The sequence below is a fragment of the Typopeltis vanoorti genome, chromosome 1, assembly GCF_054136105.1.
Source record: "Typopeltis vanoorti isolate ZY-2024b chromosome 1, IOZ_Tvanoo_1.0, whole genome shotgun sequence".
Taxonomy (NCBI): Eukaryota; Metazoa; Arthropoda; class Arachnida; order Uropygi; family Thelyphonidae; genus Typopeltis; species Typopeltis vanoorti.
The window spans coordinates 115,828,933-115,855,358 of NC_143549.1; the positions used below are offsets into that span (position 1 = coordinate 115,828,933).

Sequence of the window (26,426 nt, forward strand, 5' to 3'; positions counted from 1 at the left end):
ACTTTATAGTTCTTATATACTATTTTCAAAATATGTCTGTTCTCATGAATATGAGTTGCCATCATTCATTCTCATCATTCAGGGAGGCTTCTCTCTTAATCCATTATGGTGGAGGTTCGGATATACTTGATCCATGGTGGCTTCCTCCATTTTGGATAGTGCATATCTTTCATGCAGGTGTCATTTGAGGATATTACAAACACCTACTCGAACGTGCGGCATTTTACCCCGGAGAGAGGATACGCTAATTACTAGGTCAACTAGTGCGACGCATATTTCCATACGTGCATTCAAATACATTTGTGTTATATATTCATAATATTAAATAAAAACCATTATTATTAGCATCGTAGTTATGTATGCATACACATATCGGCCTCTGAATTAGAAACTACTATTATGCAGATGTATACGTACACGCCACTTATGCACATATATGCAAAATACTTGATCACGTGCATCACCACTTTTTCTGGGCAGCTCTGTAAGAAAGCTCAGTATCAGAAATCGTCAGTATTATCGATTCAAATGGGATGAACAAAGGACAAATAGGAGTTCGGTTAAGGGGTTATTGTAGGTTCTCGTCTTACTGTAGCCAGAATTTTGAAAACAGCAAAGCTGACTGATTTCTCAAAGTGAGTTTTCCTGGTTTTCATATTTGTTAAATTAGGGACACAAAACACACGTGTTGAAAAGATTATTTTACTGATTAATAATAAAATAATAACTTTACGTTTCGACCCCTGTATTGGGGTCATCTTCAGAAGGATACATACAGAAGTATAAGAACAAGCTACATGTTGTTGCACTCTATACAAGTAAATTACATCTATGTTATTAACTAATTTTTTTTCTTAGACTGCCCTCTAGTGATAAAAAAAACTACAGTAAACTCTGCTAAAGTCCTCACGTACTAAGAATCATCTGGAATTGTACAGTGCATATTGTTATATTGACAAAATTAAGACACCTACTCAGTTCTTCCAAGGATCCCCTGCCACACGTAGCCTACCCAGGGGTTTACAAAATAGATTGCACATGTAACATACCATACATAGGGGAAACAGGGCGAACCATGCCAATCAGAAAGAATGAACACAAACGTCACATAAAATACCTCAATTTTGGATAAACCGGCCTTTCTGACCACGCGCTCCAAACATACCACAGAATTGACTTGAAAGGTACCAAGTCCCTACACCGCACCAAAACCTGATTCGAGCGGCAATTCAAGGAAGCTTGTGAAATGCTCAAACATGATCCGAATCTGAATAAAAATGATGGTTTAACGATTCCAAGAATGTGGAGGACCCATCTACAACCTTCATAGCAACCACGAAGAAAAATCTCAATACAAGACCTAGTGAAGTGTTTTTTTTTTCTTGAACATTCAATAGCAACCTGTACTGTACAAATCCAAAAGATAATCGTAATATAAGTGTATAATTCCAGAAGAATCCTAGTACGTGAGGACTTTAGCAGAGTTTATTGTAGTTTTTATTTTTATTTTTTATTTATTTAATTTATATATATTTTTTCCCACTAGAGGGCAGGCTAAGAAAAAATATTAGTTAACAACGCAGATGTAATTTACTTGTATAGACTGCAACAACATGTAGCTTGTTCTTATACTTCTGAATGTATCCTTCTGAAGATGACCTCAATACAGGGGTCGAAACGTAAAGTTATTATTTTATTATTAATCAGTAAAATAATGTTTTCAACACGTGTGTTTTGTGTCCCTAATTTAACAATGCTGATCACCGTGTAATTAAAAGAATGAGTTTTCCTGGTGTTTAATGAGTGACAAAATAACCGCCATTGCTTGTCAAAGAGACGTAAATATTCTCTTTAAACAGTCTCTCAGGAATGAAATCCGCTTAGTTTTAAATGAGTTGTACGTGCAGTAATTGACCAAAAGATTTAATGAAGACTATTCCCGACCTATATCCCACCGGACTATGCGGAGGGAGCTGATGAGGATCGCTATTGGCAATCGCTAACTGGCGGTCTAACATGGTATTAAGTAAAGTTACTAATTCAATCTCCGGTATGTGTGCGATGCGTCCTCGAGTAGTAAACACATAAAATGATTTACTTAGTCTAACTTTTAGCAGAGTGAAGAGGATAAATAAAAAATTACTTTATTATCTTTTTCGATTTATTTTATATCTTTCACATCTATTGCTTTTTGTTCAAATGGTAATCTGTTTGATTAATCTGAATTTTTTTCTATAGTTTCAGCAAATTCTAATATAAGCACAGTAGGATCTCATTTAGAAAACGGAGAAGAACCCAATGTTATATGGGAGTATATATATGTTTTTTTTATCAGAATCGTTATGACCGCCTTAACTGAAATAAGTTCTCTAGCTCTATAGTATGCTGCGATATATATATATATATATATATATATATATATATATATATATATATATATATATATATATATATATATATATATATATATATATATATATGGGAGCATGGTACTGAGAATCTTAACAAGTTCCTCGACCACTTAAACAACCGCCATCAAGATATAAAATTGACTATGGAGATTGAAGAAAATAGTTCCATTTGCTTCCTAGATGTTAAACTCACCAAGACGCCTGAATCAATTAAAGTCTCTATTTTTAGAAAGCCAACTCATACAGACAGATATTTGCATGCGTCCTCCCATCACCATCCAGCGCAAAAGTTGGGTATTATATCAACTCTAGCGAATCGTGCAAGATCTGTACTGTCAGATGAAGAAGAACTAAAAAAGGAACTACAACATCTTAAATGGACCTTTAAAAACAATGGCTACTCTCTAAAAAGTATTAACAACCAATTATCCCGCCACCAACGTAACAACGTAGAGACACAGGACGACTCGAAAGGTCATATCGTCTTTCCATATATTAGCACACTATCCAAAAAGCTGAGCAGAATTCTAAAGAAGTTTAACATAAAAACGTGCTTCTCGACTCTGCCAAAAATAAGATCACGCTTCAACAACTATAAACAACCTCAAAACCTTCTACAATTCCCAGGTGTATACAAGGTCACTTGTGAATGCGGAAAGCCTTACTATGGACAGACAGAAAAATCTATCTTACTACGTCTCGAAGAGCATCAGAGAGACATTGCCTATAAGAGAACCAGAGCTACAGCTCTGTCGGGCCATGTCCTGCTTTCAATAAACACGAACAACGAAGGCCACCAACATGAAATAGATTGGACATTGACTTCAAACCTACACATCAGCCATGATGAAATAGAGCGCCGCATTGTAGAGTCAAGGGAAATCACCTTAGACCCTTTTCATTTGAATAATAATCTTAGCTATAATTTGGCAGACTCTTTCAACTCTACTATTAGATACTGGAGATCGCGTGATTCCACACACGCACAGGTGTACAACAATGGAACTTTAACTCGGACTGTAGTTCAAGCTCATAACTGTAATTTACAGTCGAATATTATGGCTTTATAGTTGTATAGCTTTAGAGTGTGTCAATGTTAATTTAAGTGTCTTTTATTGTCTTTCTATGTTCTTATCGCCTGAAGAAGTCATTTTTGACGAAACATGTTGCGTTTTTTTCAAATAAATGTCATTGTGTTATAATTCTCGGGTTTAAGTCAGTTAATTTAAAAAATGAACATATCCCAACCCCGAGTTAATAGTACGTTTCATATATATATATAGTATATATATACATATATTAATCGCATGTATGGTCCTATCACCCATAAAGACAGAAATGGCGTCGCTAAAATATCTTTACTCTAGTCCAGTTTTCTCTCGTGTTCATTCCTAAGTCTATTACTACATTTTATGGCATCACCTTTTGGCAATTGAAAACAAAGTAGTTTCGTATCTTCGAGTGTACGAAGCCTGATCATCGATAACATTACTCATCGACTGAAAGTCGTGTTATTATTTTCCCCAATGATCTTAGAAAGAAAATCCTCAGCATCGATAAATCAACCTTCTAAGAAACTTGGATCGAGGGTTTTATAATATGGGAGGGGTCCTTCGGAAAACGAAGATAGTGAACAAATATTTGTTGAGCTTATTCATCACGTTTTGAAATTGTGATTGTTTGTAGAAACGTTTTTGGGGATGAAATCGTAAGAATGTTTATGTTTTGGATTAAATTATATTTACATTTAATATATACTTTCATTTGCTGTATAATGAATATGCTAAGAAGATAACCATCTTCTTGTAATTAGGATGCCACGGAATGGCTTCGGAGATAATTTTCTTCCAGTATTGAAATTTAATTTAAGAGTTAACGATAATTAGTGCATATGCTTTGAAAATACCAGGAATCCTAAATAAATAGCATAAAATTTCAGATTTTAACCACGTTTTAAGATTATGAGAGAGTGAATAATTGGATTTTGATTTGAAATCTCATTCTTAGAGTCAATGAATGACGGCATCACAAGAATTTGTCAGTGACCCATCCTTTTGAAAATAACTAAACTGAAATGGTCGATTCGAAATACTTATGAACAGCTTAGTGACTTGTTAGATGTTTTTTTCCCACTTGATTAGACTATAATAAATTTAGTTTAATCCTTTATCCAAGTATAAAAAAAAAGTTTGCGCCTGAAGTATCTTCAGGCCTGAGGCAACTCGTAGTAAAGGTGGACCAAGCTCTCATCACTCCTTGTATTAGTATCTCCCATAATGCAAAGCACATCTCCCTGTGGACATGTATAATGCTATGCATTAATGGAAGGGCCACTACCCATACCGGTTTCGACCTTTATTTAGATCTCTTCTGTCTCCGCAAGGAGATGTGCTTTGCATTATGGGGGATACTAAGACAAGGAGTGATGAGAGCTTGGTCTACCTTTACCACGAGTTGCCTCAGTCCTGAAGATACTTCAGGCGCAAACGTTGTTTGCTTACACTTGGATAAAGGATTAAACTAAATTTATTATAGTTTAGTGACTTGTCCAGAGACTCTGGCGGAGGTTTGTAACACTCTTCCTGTCTTAACATTAATAAACATTACATTAAATTTGAATATGATGTATTTTTTTCAGAACAGTGCCCAAATTTAGGAAAATTAAAAATGCTCTTTATTTCGTCTTAATATTTTCACCTAATTTTCCTTAATGGAATAAAAACCACGAAGTCAATAATCCATTATGTCAAGATCAAATATATTTTGTAATTAAATTTTCTATTTTACAGATCCAAAAATATCACCTGGCGCAGTTGTTGGAATAATAATGGCCTTGCTCGTGATTCTTTCTATAACAGCAACGGTGTTTATTTATGTAAAGAGAAAGAAGATGTATTTTTCTTTCCGATGTTGGTCATCATCTGCAGATGAAATAGAATTTGCTAAAGCGTTTTTCATCAACGAATGCGAAACGGATCAAGAAATAATTACTTAGATTATTGGAGACTTCCTATCGTATTTAATAGTCTTGCTATAGCTGGGACAAGAAATCAACATGATATCTAATAGTGCAATTGTTTACATCATATCGTTGCTTGAAATATTGCTAAAGTAATAATAATTTATGTACCAAGTAAGACGTATGTATTAGTCGATTATATAAACTAGAATAACTTGTAAAACCATATACACATGCTGCTCCACTAATGGATTTCATATACACCAAAGCCGTTTCATGATATGTCAGTTCCAGTTTTGCCATCTCCTTCCAGCAAAAGCTAAATAAATATAGTTAGTATTTTTATGACTATTCTCTCTTTACAACCAAAGTCATTCCTGTGAACAGCTACCATCAAGTAATACAAACTTTTACTGATGAATTTAATTTACATTGCAGAAATATACAGGGATCAGAAGAGTTGATATATATATATATAAGTAGCGAATAACAGCCATCTTGCCCGTACCATATCTCGACTAACACGGGAACCGGTCGAAGAAAGGCTTCGAAAATGTTGATACACTCAGCAACTAGATTTGAACTTACTATAAGTCTAGTCGCTTCTGCGATGTAGCGCAGAAGAAACAAACGCCACTTCCACTGAGCTACACAGGCCTATTTACAAAAGGGCTGAAAAGTTCTCATACACACCTAGAACAAAAATGACATTAACGCAAGTGGCATAACCACAAGAAAGAAAAATAACAAAATTATTACGGTTTGATGTTAAGGTATGTTGTTTCATGTGGTTATATCAGTTAGTTGAATATTATTTTTGTTATAGGTGTTTATATCAAAACTCTCAAGACCCTATGGTCTGGAAAGTTCCCGTCCTCACGCAAGTCTGTGTGTTAGTACGGGAATATCACAATCCGTTATCTTATTAGGCATTATATTATTATTATTTATCATTCTAAATCTACTATACATTTTATTTATTGATTTATTGATTTGTAGATATTCACTTCTTAATTAATATCTTAAACTAATAATCTAGAAAATATAAGAAACAAAACATTAAGGTTCAAACACTGATAGATGCAAAATATCCATGTCATAATCAAGAAAGACCTATTCTAGAGACCAATATGATAGTTTTCAAGTCAAATGGATCCTTCTAAACACTGTGATCTTTCACCTGCTAAAATATTCATCCACCACCTACCTAATATACATTATCTACTAATAACTTGACGGACATTTTAGCAATATAGTTGATACCAACTGGTGAAACTTAATATTAGGTATATCTACTTTGGGCTTTGATCACATACTTCACCTTAATTAGGGAGGCTTTTCACCAATGTGCAGCAGACATCAGGTGGAAGATGTCTCCATTCCTCCATCAAACCAGCACTGAGTTCAACGAGAGATCGAAATCGTGCTGCTCTGGACCTCAATCAACGTTCCAATTGGCCCCGCAGGTGTTCAATGGGATTCAGGTCAGAACTCTGCACAGGCAAAGGCAGTCGTTTAACAACCATCTCTTTATACCATTTCATAATAGCGGCTGCTTTGTTGAATGTGACATTGTCGTCTAAACAGTAACACGGTCCGTTCCATAAAAACTATAGTGTTGGCAGCACCTGATTATCCAGGATATCAGGGTATTGAACTGCCTTCATGGAACCACGGACAACGACCAGTGGTCCCACTCCAAATCAGCTGAATGCACCCCACACAATTACTCTTCTACCACCAAACTTTACTGTGGATACAGCACATTATAGTTACAAGTGTTCGCCAGGCTACCTCCACACCCACACGCTGCCATCAGAATGGAAACAGATGAAGCTTGATTCGTCGCTCCAGAGTACCCTTTTCCACTTATCAATTGTGAAGTTCACACGTCTTTGCACCAAGCCAGATGAATCGCCTTGTTCGTTGTTGTGTTCGTCCTGTGTGCGCTGCTCTTCCTCGGAAAGTAAATGTACTTTTTTTCCTGCAGTATTAGTGCTCACCATGGTGTTACTGGCGATCTGGAACACATCATGGATGCGTTCCAGAGCGCCAATACTGCTTCCTATACCGAAATACTTCTTCCTGTACTGCTTCCTATACAGAGCTGCAATACTGAAATACTGGTTCCTACAGATAGTAGGAAGCAGTAGAATAGAGATGGTATGCTCACGATGACATGTTCTCGAAGTTACTCAGTTCACGTTGTGTTGCCATACCATCTGTATTCAACTGCTACAATGAAATACTGCTTCCTACTATCTGGACACCAGTTTTCATGTTATTAACAAACATAGAATGTTCCATAACTCTTCAAAAAACAGGGGTGTTTTTTGAAGATTTTGGTAGATAGTGTATCTTTACACATAATATGGGAACACGATGTCATATTCATCTTAATTGTTATAATAAAATGAAAATATACAAATTTCAAATGAGAAATGAAAGAGTTAACACTGAAGATTATCACAAGAAATTCATAATGGTCCTATTAATTTGATATCAAATTAAAAATGAGAACCTATTTGAATGAAGTGCAGCCCTTCTATCAGAACTAGATTAAAATATCTGAATTATTTAATTATTTAATTAAATAAGAAAGATTATACCCGTTTGCATTTTTGAAGGTCGAGATAGCATAATGCTTGTTAGGACTCAGAACTTGTAATGTATAAAATTATAGGTGTTGCAGGCAAAGAATAGATCACTGAAGCCGCAAAAAAAAATAATAAAATCTAAAAAATAAAATAATAAACATAATAAAATAAATAAAAAATCAGTACTGAACTTCGACATCAGTACAAGCGGTATGAGATATGCTGCTCGATTGCATGCGCATTAAAAGAAGAGCATGAGTAAGATCTACGCCACTGCATGTAACTGTAGCAATGGTGTTGAAGATGGAAGGAAAAACGTTTATCGTTGAGCATTGTTTTAGTTTATAAGGAGTTAGTAGAGCAAATGGTCCAAGCTTATGTAATGTTTGCGAGCAGTTTGTTCATCGTTTCCGTAAGCATGCCTTAAAGAAGATCTGTCCATCATCCATAAAGTCTTGTTTTCAGAAGAAGATTTCCATTTAAGCTGTCATGCAAACAGACTAACCTACACGTCTCTTGATTTCTCGAGACCTGAATTTGCCCAAGAGAAACCACTTCACAGCGAGAAGATCAACGCATGGTGTGTGGTTTGCTGTCATAGCAAAACTGTGCCCATTCATTGAAGAGGGTGGTGGATCCGTGACCTTGAATAGTGAAAACTTCATCGAGAATGTGTTGGTTCCGTTCAACCAGGGTTTTCATCGAATGCGTAGTTACCTTACATTTCGTGCACAGGTATTTCATCTGAACAGAGTAACCTGTCACACATCACGTGGTCTAGAGTGGATTAATTAGAATACTTACCCAGGAGAGGTTTAAGGAATTGGTACTCCACCATGACCCACCTTCAAACCTTGATGTACTAAGGGAAAAAATTACACGATACGTCCAGAAGATGCCCAATCCTTGTTCTCCAACATGAGAGAACCTCGTATGCGCTACGAAACCTCTCTTGAAACACAAGGTGCTGATTTCGAGCATGTAATCTACCGTTGTTAATGCTTTATTCGACCAAGATTCCACAAATAATTGCCGATGTACATATCGTCATGTGTAAAAATATTTTTCTTTCTTAATAAACCCGGTTACTCCATAACATATATCATGTATTTATTCAGTACTATTTTTTTGCCGCATATTGTACTTATCAGATAGCTGTAAAACGTGAATAAAATCGATATCGAAAAACGAATTAAGCATACAAAGAATTTAAAATAAATGTCAATAAAGAGTAAAAAGGGTAAAATACCTGTTATGTACATACATGGTAAGCCAGCTGCATAACAGTATGGTGATAATGTGCTGACAGTTTTTCTCTTCTTTGCTTTTTTTTTACTCTGTTAATGAAACATTTAATATTCTTAAACTATAATAATCTAATTAACTGAGGTTACAGTACTGGTTTAGCAAATCACTCTCTCTATGGTTTTTTAATGATTTCAAATGATAACAAACCATAATGGATCTAATAATGTTTATCGCTGTTTCTTCTAGAGAAATGGAAGAGCAACCTCTTCAACCCCCCCCCCAAAAAAAAAATCAAATTGCTGCATCTGAATAAGCAGAATCATCTATTTACGAAGAAGTTAAGCTAGTGCGTTTATTCACGACCGGTATTTCCCGCATTTTCCCACGCTTCCTTTCGTAATGATTTTAATAAAGGGCGTGGTTTAATAGTTAATAAAATTAGAATAATCTAATAATGCGTTTTTCCTTGAAGTTATTCATTGAGAAAATGGTAACAGAAATGCCGTTCCGAAGAACAGAGGAAAGATAAAGTCTTTCCTCTGTTCAAACAAAGAAAGATGAAATCTTCGTTAGATTCGTCTAAAGGTGATCTGTGTATGGATAATGAACAGCGGCTATTTGATTCTTTCTTTCATAATTAAATGGAACAGAGGAATGCACCTTCCTTGAAAACCTATAGAAAGACACAAACAGAAACAGAATAATATAAATAATAACAGAAACAGAGCCTTAATCCCTATGTGATCGAATATTTCGAGGAAAGGTTTGATGGTTCCCACCCTAAATATAAGAACATTGTCGTAGAGTTGGACTGATTCGGGGTTTTCAAGTGTTATGTTTGGGCAGACAATAAAAAACAAGCTTTTTGGAGGCTGAAGAAGAATGAATATCATGTGCTTTTGCTGGAATAGTAACTCATCCGGCTATTCGGAATGTTATCAAAAGTAAGTATCAAAGAAGTAAGATTTTTCTTGAGCTAAATAAGATAGGACTGAGTTTTGACAGAATTGAAATTTGATAGATAACGGTTATCTCCCTTTAGCATAGCAAACATTAATTTTTAAAACGGTTTTATGGAAGATCTTGAAGCTGGAATCATTATAGATTTTCTTCAATGACGAATAGGCATGATTTTCTATCATAAGCATTTTAGGTTAGTGAGAAGAAGTTACTGATGTGCAGAAGGAGGAGTGTGATGAACGTTCAGAACATGAAGTACTCATCAGCGATAGAGAAACCTTTTGAGAGAAACTGTTTCGATAGATATTGAACGGTGAGAAAGGAAGCGGAACCATCAAACGGTAGGTTTATACAATTGCCTTGACGGGCGGATAGAACCAGTTAACTTGAAAATATCAAGAACAAATTTGAATTACGCCAAACTTTTCCATGGCTTGTGCCCAAAAAAAGTAAAGTTCATTGGATCTGTTGTGCATGAATGTAAAAGTAACATAAAAAATATGCTCGAGGCCAGTATCATGCTTCTGAGGGAAAGAACATATTATCCAAAGGAAAGTCAATCCCACAGCGATACCGCCAAAGTTATCAACGGCGTGCAGTTAGAAAAAATCAGCAGAGAGTGAGTTATATATCAACTATCATCCCTCTGACTTCGATTAGTCGGTATCGCTCATGATTCTTCGTTAGAAAGACTTTTGAGAAGAAACCTGATAAGGATTTTCAAATAAAGGTGAGTTATTCGGATTTATACGATGGTTGATAGGTGTTTTTTCTGGGAACTCGGATTTTTTCTTTAAAAAAAAACACGAAATCACGAGGTATTACACACATGTCAAAAGCTCAGTTTAGCCAGCTTTAATTCGAAATAATAACAAAAGAAACATTATAGAGATTGAATTAAGTAGATACGTTTTTCTTATTATTATTGATAATATTAACCGATATACTTGATAATACCGAAAAATAAACATTCAATGTGTTTCATTCTAATTGGCACTAACACCCACCCACCCATTTGCCAAATTACAGGGACACTATTTTTTAATTAATTAATTTATTTATTGTCATTTGTGTTACGCTATACTTTGAGCATTACAAATTGAGCAAAAGTAATGTAAGAGATATGGCGCCATACATCTATTAAGTAGGATAATTACACACACAGTGATATCGATAAACATATATTCCTAGACGAAACTGCTTCGCTCTCATAGATATACTTACACATCAATTTAACTAAGACCATATCGTGTAAAACGTTTCATTTCTATGCAAATTCTCCACCGAACAGAATGTAAAGCCCATATATTCAAGAATAACATCAAGTGATTTTTATTCGACCTCAGTCTAACTCCCCCATTGGATTTCGTATAACACACCAAGTTCCATCAGTTATGGAACAAAGAGAAAAATTACGATAACTCACAAACTGTGTAATGAAACGTTTTATGCAATTCGGTGTAAAGCAGTATCATATGAGATGTAAATAAATGTCGCAATTCAGTAAAAATAGGACAATGAAGACAACGGTGAAAGACAAGAGATCTAAATTATATTGTCAAAATGCCTCAATAAGGAATGTGGTTATCCTCACAGCAATACAACTCTCCCACCGATTTCATACTCTTTATAAGGATTCAAGGAGCTCAGTTAATAATAACAACCACTGCTCCCACAAAACTGTGCTAAGCCACTGAAGGTATTAGGGTAGAGCTTGAGAGATGCAAGAAGTCTACCTCTACCAAAAGTAACTCAGACATGCTAAATAGGTCAGGAAACCTTCCTGTCCGTTCCACGCGTAGTATAGTATCCTCATGAAGATATTGGTTACGAGTCTCGTTTAAATGAGAAGGAACATGATCGTCTTCAAGGATAAATATGTTCCACATCGAACTCGCATAGGGACGAACATAATGGTCTAGTAGCTCGGTGCGTCATCCAACGAGAATCCTCATCAAATCATCGTAATACATCCACCTACTGTAAAAATTACCAACCCCCAATGGTCTCAAGTTCAATTTTTGCAGAATCTAGCCTATTTCAAACTTTTTTTTTGCCTGGGGATAGGAGAACGCACACGAATTATGCATTCTCCTATGTCACTATATCTATTCTTCATGCGCTGCACCGTGTTGATTAGCATTCCCTGTGGTATCCTGTCAAAGGCTTTTGCAAAGTTCAGCAGTATCACTGTAAATCCGTAAACTCATTACCTTTATCCAACTCATCTGTCTCTGTTTATAAAATGTGAGCAAGTGATTGTGGTACATCTTCCCTTCACAAAACTATGTTACTTCCATATAGTATCCCATTTCCATCTATCCATTCTTGCGTTTTGTTATTGTCTAACTTCTACACTAACTTGGCCTTCATTCCATATATAAAGCCACCTTTATGCAATGAAACTTTCCATCCCCTTGGGACTACTCCTATCACTGCATTCGCATCATTGTTTTGTATTATGCTATGCACCTACATTTCATTTACCTAAGTTCCCATATGTCAAACCTGATTTTCGGGGTGAAAAAAACCCTCAACCTCTCATACGAAGGTAGAGAGTGTTATCACCTGCAAACTCGGGGTTGTCGTCCCTCAGAACAAGCAAACCGGCCCTGAACACACACACACATGGATCTACAGTCATACTATTCTACTATTTCTACTGATTCAGTTACCTGCCTACCATCGGCATTCATTAAAATAAATTGCTATACATATTCTTCCTTTTGCTTGAACATATCGAAAAACTGTTTGAGATTATCTGTGGCATGCACTCTAATTTTCTTTCACACCCTGCTATTTCTTTCTTACCACACTGGTTATCCTTTTAGCTTTTGTGCTTTGTACTGCTCATGTGCCTGCTGGTTACCTTTCTCCTTGAATTCTCTCCAAAGTTCTTTTTTTTTTTTTTGTAGCTACAGCTTAATGGTGATATTCATCTATTTTTATCTCACTTCAGTTACTCTCCTGACTCTAGGTATGCAGTCTACCATACTTCTCTCAAACAACTCTTTGCCATTCCCACTATCAACATCAAGCCCTTGAAGTTTCACATGCCATGGCACTGATCCAAGCGATCTCCTAAGCTTGTCATACTAACCGTATATGCAAATCCACACATATATCTCTTGTTAAAAAAAATTCCACATATTTAGCCACCTCAAAAGTTAAGACCATATGATTATTCTCAATTGGCGGGAACGTGGTCATATTGGTTATAGTCGAATTCTCAGGTGCAATTATCTGAGACATGCTGCCTCAGGTGATTATTCTTATGTAATTGCATAAATTCCGTTTCCTTCCTGCCATGCATCCTCTCCTCTTTCCAATCTATGTTTCCTGATCCCCTCCACATAATAATTATCCGCCTTCCACTCATTGAGCTTATTTGCTGATGCATACTATCCCTATGATCTTTTCCATCGACTCGTCTAGAGAAGCATCCAGCTGTATGTTTTGTTCTGCTGACCTCAATCTCACAGCTGTCCTCAAATATGCTATTTTCACTAGTCTGTAATTGATCTTCTACTCTCTTTGGTTGCCGTTCATCGGCTATCATCATTAACACTCCTTTCCCCATTTCGTTTCTTTCTATCAACCCTGAGCACACTATACCCTTCACATTTTATCCCATTAACTGTACCGACTTCTGTCAGTACAGTTAATGGGACATGACTCACTAATGTCACTAACCTTTAACCAGGATAAACTAACCAATGACAAAACCTCCTCACACTTCTTACCAGGGCTCCTGGCATGACTGTACCTAAAGTGCAAAAGCCCCCTTATTAGGCCCACGCTATCCTGACGTTTTATGATAACGATCATATTCCGGTTTGTGACAAGTGGTACTAACTTAGGCGTTTTATGCGCATTCTTATACTCACACTCAACTGTCTTATTGATATCTCCATATTCACTGAACAACTTCTTCCTTCCCCCTTTAAGCTCTAGCTTCCCTGATTTTGCACATCCACTATTACTTTATTTTTCTTCATTTTAATTTCATTCAAGAACACTTTTCCAGACCCCGGACACCAGATACATTCAAATGCAAACCATAATTCTTGTATAAGTCCTTTTGCCCGTCAAAATCACTCCACATTATTCCACATTATTACCTACACATCGAGTCGTTTGCTATTACAGCCCTCCTTCTCAGTCCTACTCTGCCATACCGCGGAAACTCAGTATCTTAACTCTCTCACTCTTTTATTTTGCTACTTTCAGTAATTCTTTCATGTCCTCCCTCATGCAATAATTTCCTCCTTTAAAATCATTCGTTCCAGTCAAAACAATCAACTCTTTCACTTAACAATTTTGCACTCGAATAGCCGGGCATAATTCATTCATTTTCAAACCCAGGAAGCACGATTTTGTCAATCTCTCATTAATCACACCTGTTCGGGTAGAAACGCAGTAAAAGTCTTACTCCTTGAGATTTCCTTCTCTCTTAGGCAAACATTCGTTTCTCTTTTCTAGCACTACTTTCGTTTTTAACATCAGCTGATCCACTCTCCAGACGTTTATGCATTCGTTGCACCTTCCACTTCGTCCTGTGTATCACTCCGTCTAACTGAGCTATCTTCCTGATTACATCAAATCTACATTATTTGCATTCGTCATACTACTATTCTTGCGATTAACATTTTCACTCTCTCTCTCTCTCTCTCTCTCACACACACACACACACACACTGAGAGAGAGAGAATCAAATGTCTAACATCATGTCTTGCGTCATATTTATCAGCTCAGGAAACGATCGTCAAGATCGGTATTCCATGAAAATAAGTAAGATGCATTGCATGACACTGTTTATAGTAAATTCTGGTCCCCAACAGGCAAAATGCTGTTTTGTTTATTATATACACTACACTAGAAAGGTGTCATATTAGTTCTTCAATTCATTCACTCTACTTGCACATTCAACATCCAATGGCAATCCATTCCAGTCACGCGCCACTCTCTGAGAGAAAAATCCAGCTCTCATTTGTTTCTTGATGGCTTTTCAATCTCAGCTATCAAGTATGCCTTCTCATCTTTTCCCCACCCTCATAAAATGAAAAATTCCATGAACTGAAATCCTGTATCCATTCAGAACTTGGTAAGTCTCAAACATAGCACTGCTCTTTCTCCTGTTTGCTAGTGCAATATATAAAATTTCAATCTATCTTCATCAGTATGTCACAATTTTCAGTATTTCAATAATCAGTATTCCATCCTCTCATCTACACTCTCTCTCTACTGTATCAAAATCACAAGAAAGCAGAGAGACCAGACCATCGCGCACGAGTCCAAGTGAGGTTTTACAAGGCCATGTAAAGAGGCAAAATGATATCTTTATCTTTACATATAAAATTTCGTTTCAGTATTGAAATTATCCTCAGAGTTATATTTGCAGTCTTTGCTATATGAACCTTGAACTTCAACTTCGTATCTAGTAGACCTCCAAGATCTGTTGATCACACAAATGCCTGATCAGTTTCTTCTACCATAATACCGCCAATATAATATAACATTCAACATCTAGTCTGACCGACGTATCTGACATTACGTGCAACATTATGCAACAGTCCTCTATGCTGTATTCTGACCAAAGCCTTAGCAAAATCCAAAAGTATCATGATGCATCGATTCTCCTTGTATATCTCAATGGCAACATTATTATAGAATGTGATCAAGTTGCATAAACATAACCTTTCCTTAGTAAACCCATGCTGTTCGTTGCAAAGTATGAATTCTCTGACAGGCCTTTTCTGTATGTGATTCCTAATCAGCTGTTTCGAAATCCTTGCCGCTGCTCCACAGATTCTAATAAACTGACAAGGGGATACCTCAGTCTTTTCAACACCCTTGTGCAATGAGATTATCATCCATTTTTTCCAATCCAATGCATGATTTCAGGAGATTGGAAAGAATGTGAAAAAGACTGATACTCAAATTATATCGCCAGGTCAATGGAATATCCATTTCAGTTGAACACTCCTTTAGCATTTGTGTTGATATATCATCAATCTCTATTGCAGAATTCTTATTCAGTTTGTGCAACAGCTTTAATACCTCCTCTTAATATACCTGAGTTTCTTCAGAAGAGGCAGCTGTGAACTCAATGTATTGAATAAAGTTATTTTTAGTTACTAATTTGTTCTTTAATTGCAGCATAATGATAGAATTCAGCTTGCAGAGCCAGTTATTTTTCTTACTCGGTCTTAGTTTTCCATATAACAGTTGCGACTCGTCTGGCCTGCTGCTTATAATTTTCATAACGCACATTGTCCTTATGCACAAGGTGTTCCTTCACCATCATCCATATCTTAAAAGTCTCTTCTTGGATAAGTTTACAAATCATTTTCAATCTCACTCTATTTATTATTCGAACTCTAAGGACTCATTCTGATATCTCATGACTTAAGTATTTTTAAACACTTCCTGTGCACTATCGATATCCTTCCCAAATAACAATTGATACCAAGCCACAGAATCCAGCATATTCCTAACTTTGTCATAATTTCCGCATGTAAACTTTTCTGAATGGAACATTCATAAATTTAGCCATTTACCAAGCAGGTACCACATGATTACTATCTCTTTGATTGAAGAAGTTACCTAGAGAAGTTGTCCGATCTATTTAAACCCAAAACGGTAGGTTAAATGGGGGGATGTGACATCACTGACATCCCGGTCTGTTGTTCTCAGTTTGACATAAATGACTTCATTTATCTGTATATAATAATATCATTTATCAGATGTAGATAAGTGATGCTATCAGATGTTGTTACGTGCTGTCATTATAGTGGATATCAGATGTGATTGCTGTCATCTGTATCCTGCATGCATGAGTGGTGTAAACACTCTCCTTTTGTTTGGTTGCAGTGCAGCATTATAGGTAATGGTTCAAGTATGGAATTATGGGAGATGTTAAGAGTACAGAATCCTAGGAATTTCCCTGAGAACCCAGCTGTCTACGATGTCACAATATGTCTTTGGTTCGAGTGTGAATCCTGTGTAATGGTTAGAGTTTGGAATTCTGGAATGGGCAGCCCTGATGATGCTATCTGTCAATGACACCTCACATGGGCCTTTCGTTTGAGTGTAAAATTATAGGTTGTGGTTAGAGAGTGCAATTCTGGGTGAGGATATTTGGTTATGGGTTGGGATCATTGGCTGAGGTGAAGAATTATGGGAGAGAATATTCGTCTATAGGTGACAGCATGAGTTTTCAAATCAGTTAAGTGTGCGTTATTTTATCCCTTAATTTTGAATATAGGAATTCTTATTTTGTATAAATGAAATTTTGTGTTTGTCACCACTAGTGGCTGTATCCTAGTTTCGATTCCCATAGGTGATATGAGGTGCTGAAAGTTTTTCCTCAGCCATAGCCAAGTTCCTAGCGGCTGTGTCCTAGGTTCCTTTTCAGTCGGGGATGTAAGGAGCTGAATGATCTTCCTCAGCTGTAGCCAAATTCCTAGTGACTGTGCGCTTCACAACCATATGCCTGGGGAAGGAGTGTCCTAGTTTCGATTCCCGTCGGGGACTTGAGAAGGTGAGAGAACTTCCTCAACCATAGCCAAGTTCCTAGTGGCTGTGTTCTAGGTTCGATTCCCGTTGGTGACGTAAGGAGCTGAAAGATCTTCCGCAGCCAAATGCTTTATAATATTGTATTGTGGAAATTGTATTGATCAATCAGACATTTTTTTGTATTTAGAAAGAAGCATTCTAGGATATATCAAATTTATCACTAAATGGTGCAGACCACCCACATGTGCAATATTCACCAGGGTGGGATAAAATTCTGTCTATTCTTGCTATGAGAGGTTTTTAAATAGTTCCATCCTCTTAATTCAATGTAGTCTTATAGCCAATTGCAGGAGAGCAATCCCAGGCAGAGAAGGCCAAATTAAGGCGGTTAACCCAACCCAAGGATGACTGATACCCAGACATAGGTATCAGTCATCCTTGCGCTTTAGTTTCAATTGGTTTTTTTTTGTTGTTCATCTATAAGAGATTGGTGAAAAAGGAAAAGTGATGGCCTTTGGTTATATAATGATATAAAAGATCTGAATCCTTTTCTTTCTGTCTCGTGCTATATATCTTTCCTTTTTTCTCCTAATACTATCAGGCTCTCTTGCACCCATATACTAACTATTCTAGGCCTATGATGAGCAACCCTTTACTTTTTCACCTCAGCTGCTTCTAAAATTTAAATACATAAAAAATATGATATTCTGCATGGATTCACAGAAGATTACAATATTGCATATTACGTTGTGGAGAAATCTATTGTACTAAGCTGAAAGCTTTAGTTATGACTCAGAATAAAGTAATTCAAATCTTAAATAGAAACAAATACAAGGATACTGCAATATGCAAGGATACCCCCTGAACGAACTGTTGCTCTTACGTTACACATATAATTTTTAAGAACTTTGTACTTAAATATGAAGCTTACAATAAAACAAAATGTGTGTGTGTGTGTGTGTGTGTGTGTGTGTGTGTGTGTGTGTGTGTGTGTGTGTGTGTGTGTGTGTGTGTGTGTGTGTGTGTGTGTGTGTGTGTGTGTGTGTGTGTGTGTGTGTGTGTGTGTGTGTGTGTGTGTGTGTGTGTGTGTGTCTATCCTCCATAAATAAATAGCTCTAACATTTTGATAGTAGAAGTAAATTCATATATATCTTTGTGGCTTACAATTTATCAGAATATAACCATAGCTTTCATATCTGCATCAGTTGTTTTTTATGAATGTTATATGAAAACATTCTATCTTGCTAATCGTGTGCTGACAGACGGGATATACTGGTATTCTAAACGCATGTTTTCGGAAATCTGGGTCAATTTTTATGTAAAGACTCGGCCATTTAAAACGGGATTGGTGAGCATGTTAGTTTAAAACGAACTAAATATTAAGGAGCAAAGTAAAATATGATTCTTGAGAGTACTGAGAGAGTTAAATTTTTACATTTAAATATTAAATTAGTACTCTTTATCTGCACTATTGAAACCACATCGTATTTTAATATGATGAAGGTTCAATCTTTAATAGTGAAACATCATATGAAAATATCAATCAAGAGGATTAAATAATTATATTTCACAAATGGACGCTGCACGATGTTTATTTTTTTCTGTAAAGTGAATATGTTCCTATTATGTTCCTACTATATGTGTGAGTATATGTGCCTGCTTTTAACCCGTGTATAACCATTCTTAATTAACGGAAATCCTGTATAAATAGCAGAAAGGAAATGCTAGAACGACAGCTGACGTTCAAGTAGAAGTCATCAGCAACGCTAATAGTATAAACAATATGGCATCTGTAATATTGCTGGGAATAATCTGCGCAATAAAATAAATATTTTATTGAAGCCTCCATTATGGAATAAACTAAAGATAAGAACGGTAACTCACGTCTTGGACTTAGATCTCCACACCGTAGTCTTGGCATTATCAGTTAGAAGCCGCCATGAACAGCTACTGGTTAGTTATATTGCACATTTCACTCATTTTTCCCATTTCACGTAAGCATTCTTTTATTTTATCTTCAATTTTTAAGAAAAATCTCCATTTAATATTACATTTTGGATTACTTTCCACTACTGTTCAAAGAGTTTTATATTTAAAAAGCATCTGCTCATAAGCTGTAGTAGATTATAACCTAACATCCAAACACTTATCATAGGATCACCTTTCTTCATAAATATAACAGAACTAGTCTAAACATGAACCCTGACCTCCTCAATGTTTTAGATTTTTACAGCTGATAATGTTGCTTGTAATGTTGAAATTAGGCAGTATTTTAAGAAGTGTATTATTATGTTTTAGCTGATGTGTATATTTATTGAATTACTGAAAAATAACAATATTCATTTATTTTTGAAATGTTGAATACATTTCTCTGAAATAATTTAAATTACATTCATTAAAGGAAGAAAAGTAATATATCCCAACTAACAATATACTATATTGTGATAAAAATAGCACTATAAAAATATATAACAATATGTCAATAACAATTAATGATATACATGAATATATAATCCAATATCACCGAGCCAACAATAGCAGAATATCTGTTCTAAATGCAATTATCTGATATTTCAATTTATTTTTTATTATTCATTTCGTTTGCTTTTTATTGCATTTCTTTATTTATCTCATTGAGTCTAATTAGCAGAGTTTCCTAGCGCAGTCGGTTTAGACGAAACCGTTGAGTCAGAAGGACCTGAGTTCGATTTTCGTTAATGACGTGAAGGATCTTTATCTGGTCTCTTTCGACGAAAGGTGAGTTAACCAGTCTCATACGGAGATAGAGCGTCTTTTCACCCGAAAACCTCTGGTTTTGTTTCCAAGGAAGGATTAAGAAGAAGCATATGAATAATTAGAATTAAACTAATGATCTGAGTGATTTGAGCTTTCGCTTCTTTTAAATTCTACTTTCGATGGCTTTTCTTCGTTAAGTAAGTGGTCACAAAGTGAACATTCACTATATTTAGGACTCGGTAATTTTTTCAATTACCGCTTGCATGAATACCAGCTAATTTAATTCGATCAGGAATTATATTGCTCCAGCGTCATTATAGATAATTACTACTCTGTCTATCCTGTAGGATATCAATATTATTTGTAACTGTTTGAAAAGAAGTAAGGTTGCGAGGCAAGTATATCCTTTCCCACAATCTTCAGACAGACCGATAAATTTCTGTCGAGAGAAGAAAACATACGTTTCAGGAACACACACACACACACACACACACACACACACACACACACACACACACACACACACACACACACACACACATATATATATATATATATATATATATATATATAACCTGAAAAAACAAAGCTATTGATATTCAAAAACCCCCAAACCATATCCATAGAAACTAAATAGCTCACTATCCAACATCCATTCTGTTATACACACAGTGCTGATCCTAAAACTACAACCATTACACACAGGTGAAAACAACACATTATCGGACTTCACTTCGATGCTAATCAAAGTTAGAACAGCCATAGAAATTATCTACACAATAAACTCAGGATAATAGCAACCAAACTACATCGATTAAAAGACACTGCTTCAAAACACACAAAAATACTAATCTATAAAACATTATGAGAAAACATTTCAAGATACACAATTACATCATACGCATTCTATTCAAACTTAATAGATTACAATCGTTGCAAAATAAAATGGTAAAACTGATATTCTAAGAACAAAAAAAAAGCAGCTCACACTTATACGGCCAGCAAGAACAGAACACAAAATATTTAAGGTACTTATGCCACTACACATTCATTTTAAATTATGTGTAGTGTATATATATATATATATTTATATATATATATATATACCATTCACACACACACACACACACACACACACACATACAAACACACACACACACGCACACAAACCACTCTCAAACACCATTACAAGCACACAAATACGCCATATCGAAATCCCCCCCCCCCTCCTTGCAAAAAAAAAGTTCAACCGCACTCAAGCAGGTAGTTTCTGGGAGCGTGTACACTTCCCAAACTTAACTGGAAAAAAGCATATATATAAGTTGCCAAGCACGTATATATATAAACAATTAAATAAACCCCTGGCTAGCGACGGGTATTGAAACAAAACCACGAAACCGTTGGCATCTATTATCTTCCTCAGATAAGCCTGCAGAAGTTTTGAGGAACAAAGCAGAAATGCTATCCAAAAAAAGCAAAACTATTATTATTATTATTGATTCAATAAATAGCGGTGTTCAAAAGTGAAATGAATCCATTCAGCCTTCCCTATTATAAAAAAGACGCTGTAAATATAATTTGTGAATTAAAGTGAAATGCAGATTGAAATATAAATGTAAATTACAAAATGTACAAAATCATTCTGTTATATTTATATAAAATTATTCCATATCCAATATCACTAATATTAAAAATATCTGTTTCTTAACATATTAAGTGGATCATTCAAAATATATATGGGATAAATGTAAAATACATTGATAGTATTATTATTTATACACATGGAAATAAGATATTCACTTAACATTATCTACTGAATATTTGTAGTGACAAATATATAATTGTATTACTTCAATTGTATATTTATAAATATTCTTTATATGCGAAGATGATAAACTAAACTTTGTCAAAAATAATATTATCATCATTTTCTTCTTCTTCTTCTATTAGGAAACATGCATTCACATAAATCACAGCGACATACATTTCAGATTTTTTTTTCGAAAAAGTTTATGATAGTGCAAACGTTTACGACAAAGTTTTAGAAAGGATTTTTTTCCTCGCTGAGAAAACTGTTTTAATCCCACCCATCCATGGAGGTTTAGAAGAACAAATAATAAGCGCTGTCTCTAATCTATGATGCTGTAGGAATGCAAGCGACCCACAATGGTGAATGTATGTAGTTAAGAGGAATAATAAGATCTTGATTGGTAACAATGAGTGATATTTCTCAAAGAAAAATGTTCAAATTTAGTAATAAATCTTTTCGTATTAAATCCCTTTGATTCTATTTAAGTGATTATTAAAAATTATAATATATTTATTCACTACTGGATTGAATGATGCCTATTTGAACTATACGAACTATTCGTTAATTAATGTAATTATTTTCAGCTTTACATTGGTATTACTCCAATGGTGCCTATTATACGCTCAACTTGAAAAAGATGACCTGGCTCAAGGCTAAAGAACACTGCAAACGTATCAACGCATCAATCATATCTATTCACTCTGACTCCGAGTCATCTCTTATAAATAAACTGGTAATAGTTGTTTTAATCATAACTATTCAAATATTAGATTAGTAACACTTAATGAATATTAAATATTTTTAATATGTTTGCATAGATAATTTAAAAAATATTATCTGGGCCAGTTATGTTTTCATATCCAACTCATGAATACAATACAATACAAGAACCACTTTCAATATTACAATAAATACCTTTCTTAACAAAGTGGATCACAATCTAATTTTTAATGGGAAAAAAATCACTTGATTCGAATAATTTCCTTATTAACTTCGAATTATTAGCTTCTTCTTTGTTTCCCTGTTGATTTAATGTGTTGCAGTTGAATAGGAGATCCTTTGTAACTCACCAGGTAGTACGCTTTGGTCGAAAAGACCTGGGTTCATTCCCGTCCATGAAATAAGTAACCTGGTCTCTTTCGACTAAAGGTGAGTTAGCCGGTCTCATACTGCGGCAGTGCATTTTTTCTCCCGGAAAGGGTATAACCTTTAGTTTCATGTTAGCTTCAAAAGATGGTACCGTACTATCCATATGGGCTAAACATTATACGCTAAACAATTAATTATAATTAATTGTTTAGCGTATAATGATACAGAGGCCGTTAGTCCCATATGGATAGTACGGTACCATCATATGGGCTAAACATTATACGCTAAACAATTAATTATAATTAATTGTTTAGCGTATAATGATACAGAGGCCGTTAGTCCCATATGGATAGTGCCATCTTTTGAAGCCAACATGAAACTAAAGGTTATACCGTTTCCGGGAGAAAAAATGCACTGCCGCAGTATGAGACCGGCTAACTCACCTTTAGTCGAAAGAGACCAGGTTATTAATTGAATAATAAAAATCCTGGAATTATTTCTATAGTATACAAAAAACTCAACCCTTCGTATGTAAGTAGCATACTACGAGATAACAGTAAGATGCATTTGTTTACAATGTCATGAAGATATTCCATTCGAAAACATGGTTTCTGCTGTTCCGTCAAGACACTTCCTGAACTGGAAAAGTGACTAACCTGTCACTTTTCCAGATTTCCGTGTGGGATACACCTGGCATATGTAGAAGATGCAAGTCTCCAGATTCTGTGAAAATCGCACACGCGAATAAAATAACATTTGATCTAACAAAGTAAATGACAACGAATGTACATTAGCCTGAATCTCATATCTCAAATGCTCACATAAATTGTATATCTCCATAACTGATTTGTACGTTCTCTAGTTTTGAGCGAAATTAAATTCTGGCAGACTGAGTGATCTTATTAAGGTTACTGTGATAGTCACTGTGTTAATTTCGCTAAAAAATACAGAACATGTTCTCATAACAGTGACTAACACAACAACCTTAATAAGATCACTCAGTCTGCCAGAATTTAATTTCGCTCAAAACTGATATGTACCTATAAAGAATAATAAACTTTACTATTGCTCGGATGGAAATTATCAAAAATTGCATGTTTTGCAGAATTTCAGAAAAATTCTCTTAAAATGCAATGCAAAAGAGGAAAAATGTAAATAAACAATGAATAATGACATTTATTGCTTTTCTCATTTACATGATTCTAACTTTACTGTAGGTAAAGGCTAATACACTGAACTCTAAAGGATTCTGGATTGGTTTTCACATATTAGATTTTGATAAAGCTTACCATTGGAGTGACGGATCTGCTGTGGACTATGTAAAGTGGGCTGCATACGAGCCAAGCAATAAGAACCAAGACATTTGCGCAAGTATTCAGGACCTTTCAGGTAAGAAAATATTGAGTTTACAATAGTATTTTTAAGCAGGAATTGTCTGAAAAGTTATGACATCACATTATTATATTATTTTATTATTTTATTTTCATAATTTTTATTTTTATAATTTTATTATATTATTATATGACGTTATTGGCAAAGCTTCTCACCTGGTTTTCTTTCCAAAATCCAAATCAGCATATTAAATGCTAACTTCTGCGATTTTTCTCAAAAGACAGTATGCTTGAATATATTAATTAATTATTCCTTGTTATAAGCACGACTTAGATTTCTGATAAAAAAAAAACAACAAAATAAATAAAGGTAGCAAGTTGATTGTATGGTACAGTTTGCAATATACTCAATTATTCTACATTTGAAAGCATTTTAAAATACTCAGAAGGTGATATGTTAGGATATCATATCACCTTCTGATACGTTGCTTTTTAGTTTCTTTTCAGCAACCCTTCCATTATTTTGTCTTCACAGATATAATCAAATTATTTACAGTAAACCGCTTTTATGAGACAACTATAAATATCATTTAAAAAAAATCGATGCGCGCTCTCTGTCAATAAACTACATAATGTCAATAAAGTTCTGATTTCAGACAATCATTCCATCTCCTAGGGTACATATTATACCCTTTCGTCGAAAATTTATAACAATTATTCGATCTTTCTCCGATGTGAAAGAAAAGCTTGAATCTCTTGGTTTAATAATATAAACGTTAAGGCACAGTTTTATTTAATAACAATAGAATTATTAATTACAACAAACTCTAATGATGCATTATTCTATATGATTATACTAAAGTTAGATCAGTATTTTATTTTATTTTCTTCATAAGCTGAGAGTTCATTCTTTTAAGAAGACTTTATATTAACCGTCCTCAAAAGCAATAATCAACACTGTTTCGTTCTGCTTCTTATCGCAACGTGTAGTCAATCTCTCATATGGGTTGGGAAGGTGGGAGTAGATAGCATTTTAACAAAAGGGTGTGTTTCCAGTCTTTCTTGATTTCTATTACAGTAAAATAATTGTTAAAGTACTTATGTTTATTTGTTAGTGATTACAAATATATCCTTTATTTATTTTTCAAACATAATTTTGTTAGGTATCACTGTAAACAGTGCTAAACTAATAATATCATCTATTAAATATCCAGAATTTTAAAAGTTGAAATGGATACGTATTTCAAAATATAGCCTTGAAAATTCACATAATAAATTAAACTTTACCCTGTATGTTCAAGAGTTCTACTAAAGTCTAATTAATTAAGAGTACAGCAATATTTATGGCATAAATTAACGCTTATTGAAAAAACGAAAAAAAGAATAAACTTCAGTTGCGAATTCAGAAAACATTTCTGATCCGAGTTAGCTCACAGATTGCTTCGGTGTGTTTGGGGGGGGGGGAAGGAAGAGTGCTGAGCACTTTGATATTTTGACACCTTCCAACACGTTCATCCCGATACCCTATTTGACTTAATAAATGGCAGCATCGTCGTCAATTCGTCAACTTAATCAGAAGCGATGATCATCCTAGAATCTCCTCTATGTATATACGGACGACAGAATTATCTGTGCTTTATTCTTTTTCTTTGTCTCAATTTAAATTACAGAATTAAAATAACTTATGCTGGTTTATTCATGGACTTAAAATGTTTACTTGAAATATTAACACTTTAAACGAGGTCGAAATTTTTAAAAAAAATGAAA

The 26,426-nt window shown here is 34.9% G+C and overlaps 2 protein-coding genes and 1 long non-coding RNA gene across 6 annotated transcripts in view; 2 read left to right on the plus strand and 1 right to left on the minus strand.

Moving 5' to 3' along the window:
• The window catches only part of LOC150110336 (macrophage mannose receptor 1-like), a 117,340-nt gene extending 111,627 nt beyond the window's left edge, over nt 1-5,713 (plus strand). Inside the window, exon 23 of the mRNA XM_090398956.1 lies at nt 5,201-5,713. Coding sequence (XP_090255082.1) covers nt 5,201-5,406 — 206 coding nt within the window. The 3' untranslated portion in view covers nt 5,407-5,713. The remainder of the gene's footprint in view (nt 1-5,200) is intronic.
• The window catches only part of LOC150110337 (uncharacterized), a 108,833-nt gene extending 89,162 nt beyond the window's left edge, over nt 1-19,671 (minus strand). Inside the window, exon 1 of the long non-coding RNA XR_016548928.1 lies at nt 19,578-19,671. This is a non-coding gene — a long non-coding RNA (uncharacterized LOC150110337). The remainder of the gene's footprint in view (nt 1-19,577) is intronic.
• LOC150110338 (macrophage mannose receptor 1-like) overlaps nt 19,527-26,426 on the plus strand; it is an 80,885-nt gene continuing 73,985 nt past the window's right edge. For 3 of the 4 annotated variants that reach the window (XM_090398969.1, XM_090398978.1, XM_090398996.1), the window contains exons 1-3: nt 19,551-19,687; nt 22,824-22,972; nt 24,546-24,717. In XM_090398969.1, coding sequence (XP_090255095.1) covers nt 19,633-19,687; nt 22,824-22,972; nt 24,546-24,717 — 376 coding nt within the window. In that variant the 5' untranslated portion in view covers nt 19,551-19,632. Of the gene's footprint in view, nt 19,688-22,823; nt 22,973-24,545; nt 24,718-26,426 lie in introns of all 4 variants that reach the window. The other variant, XM_090398985.1, reaches the window with a different exon arrangement.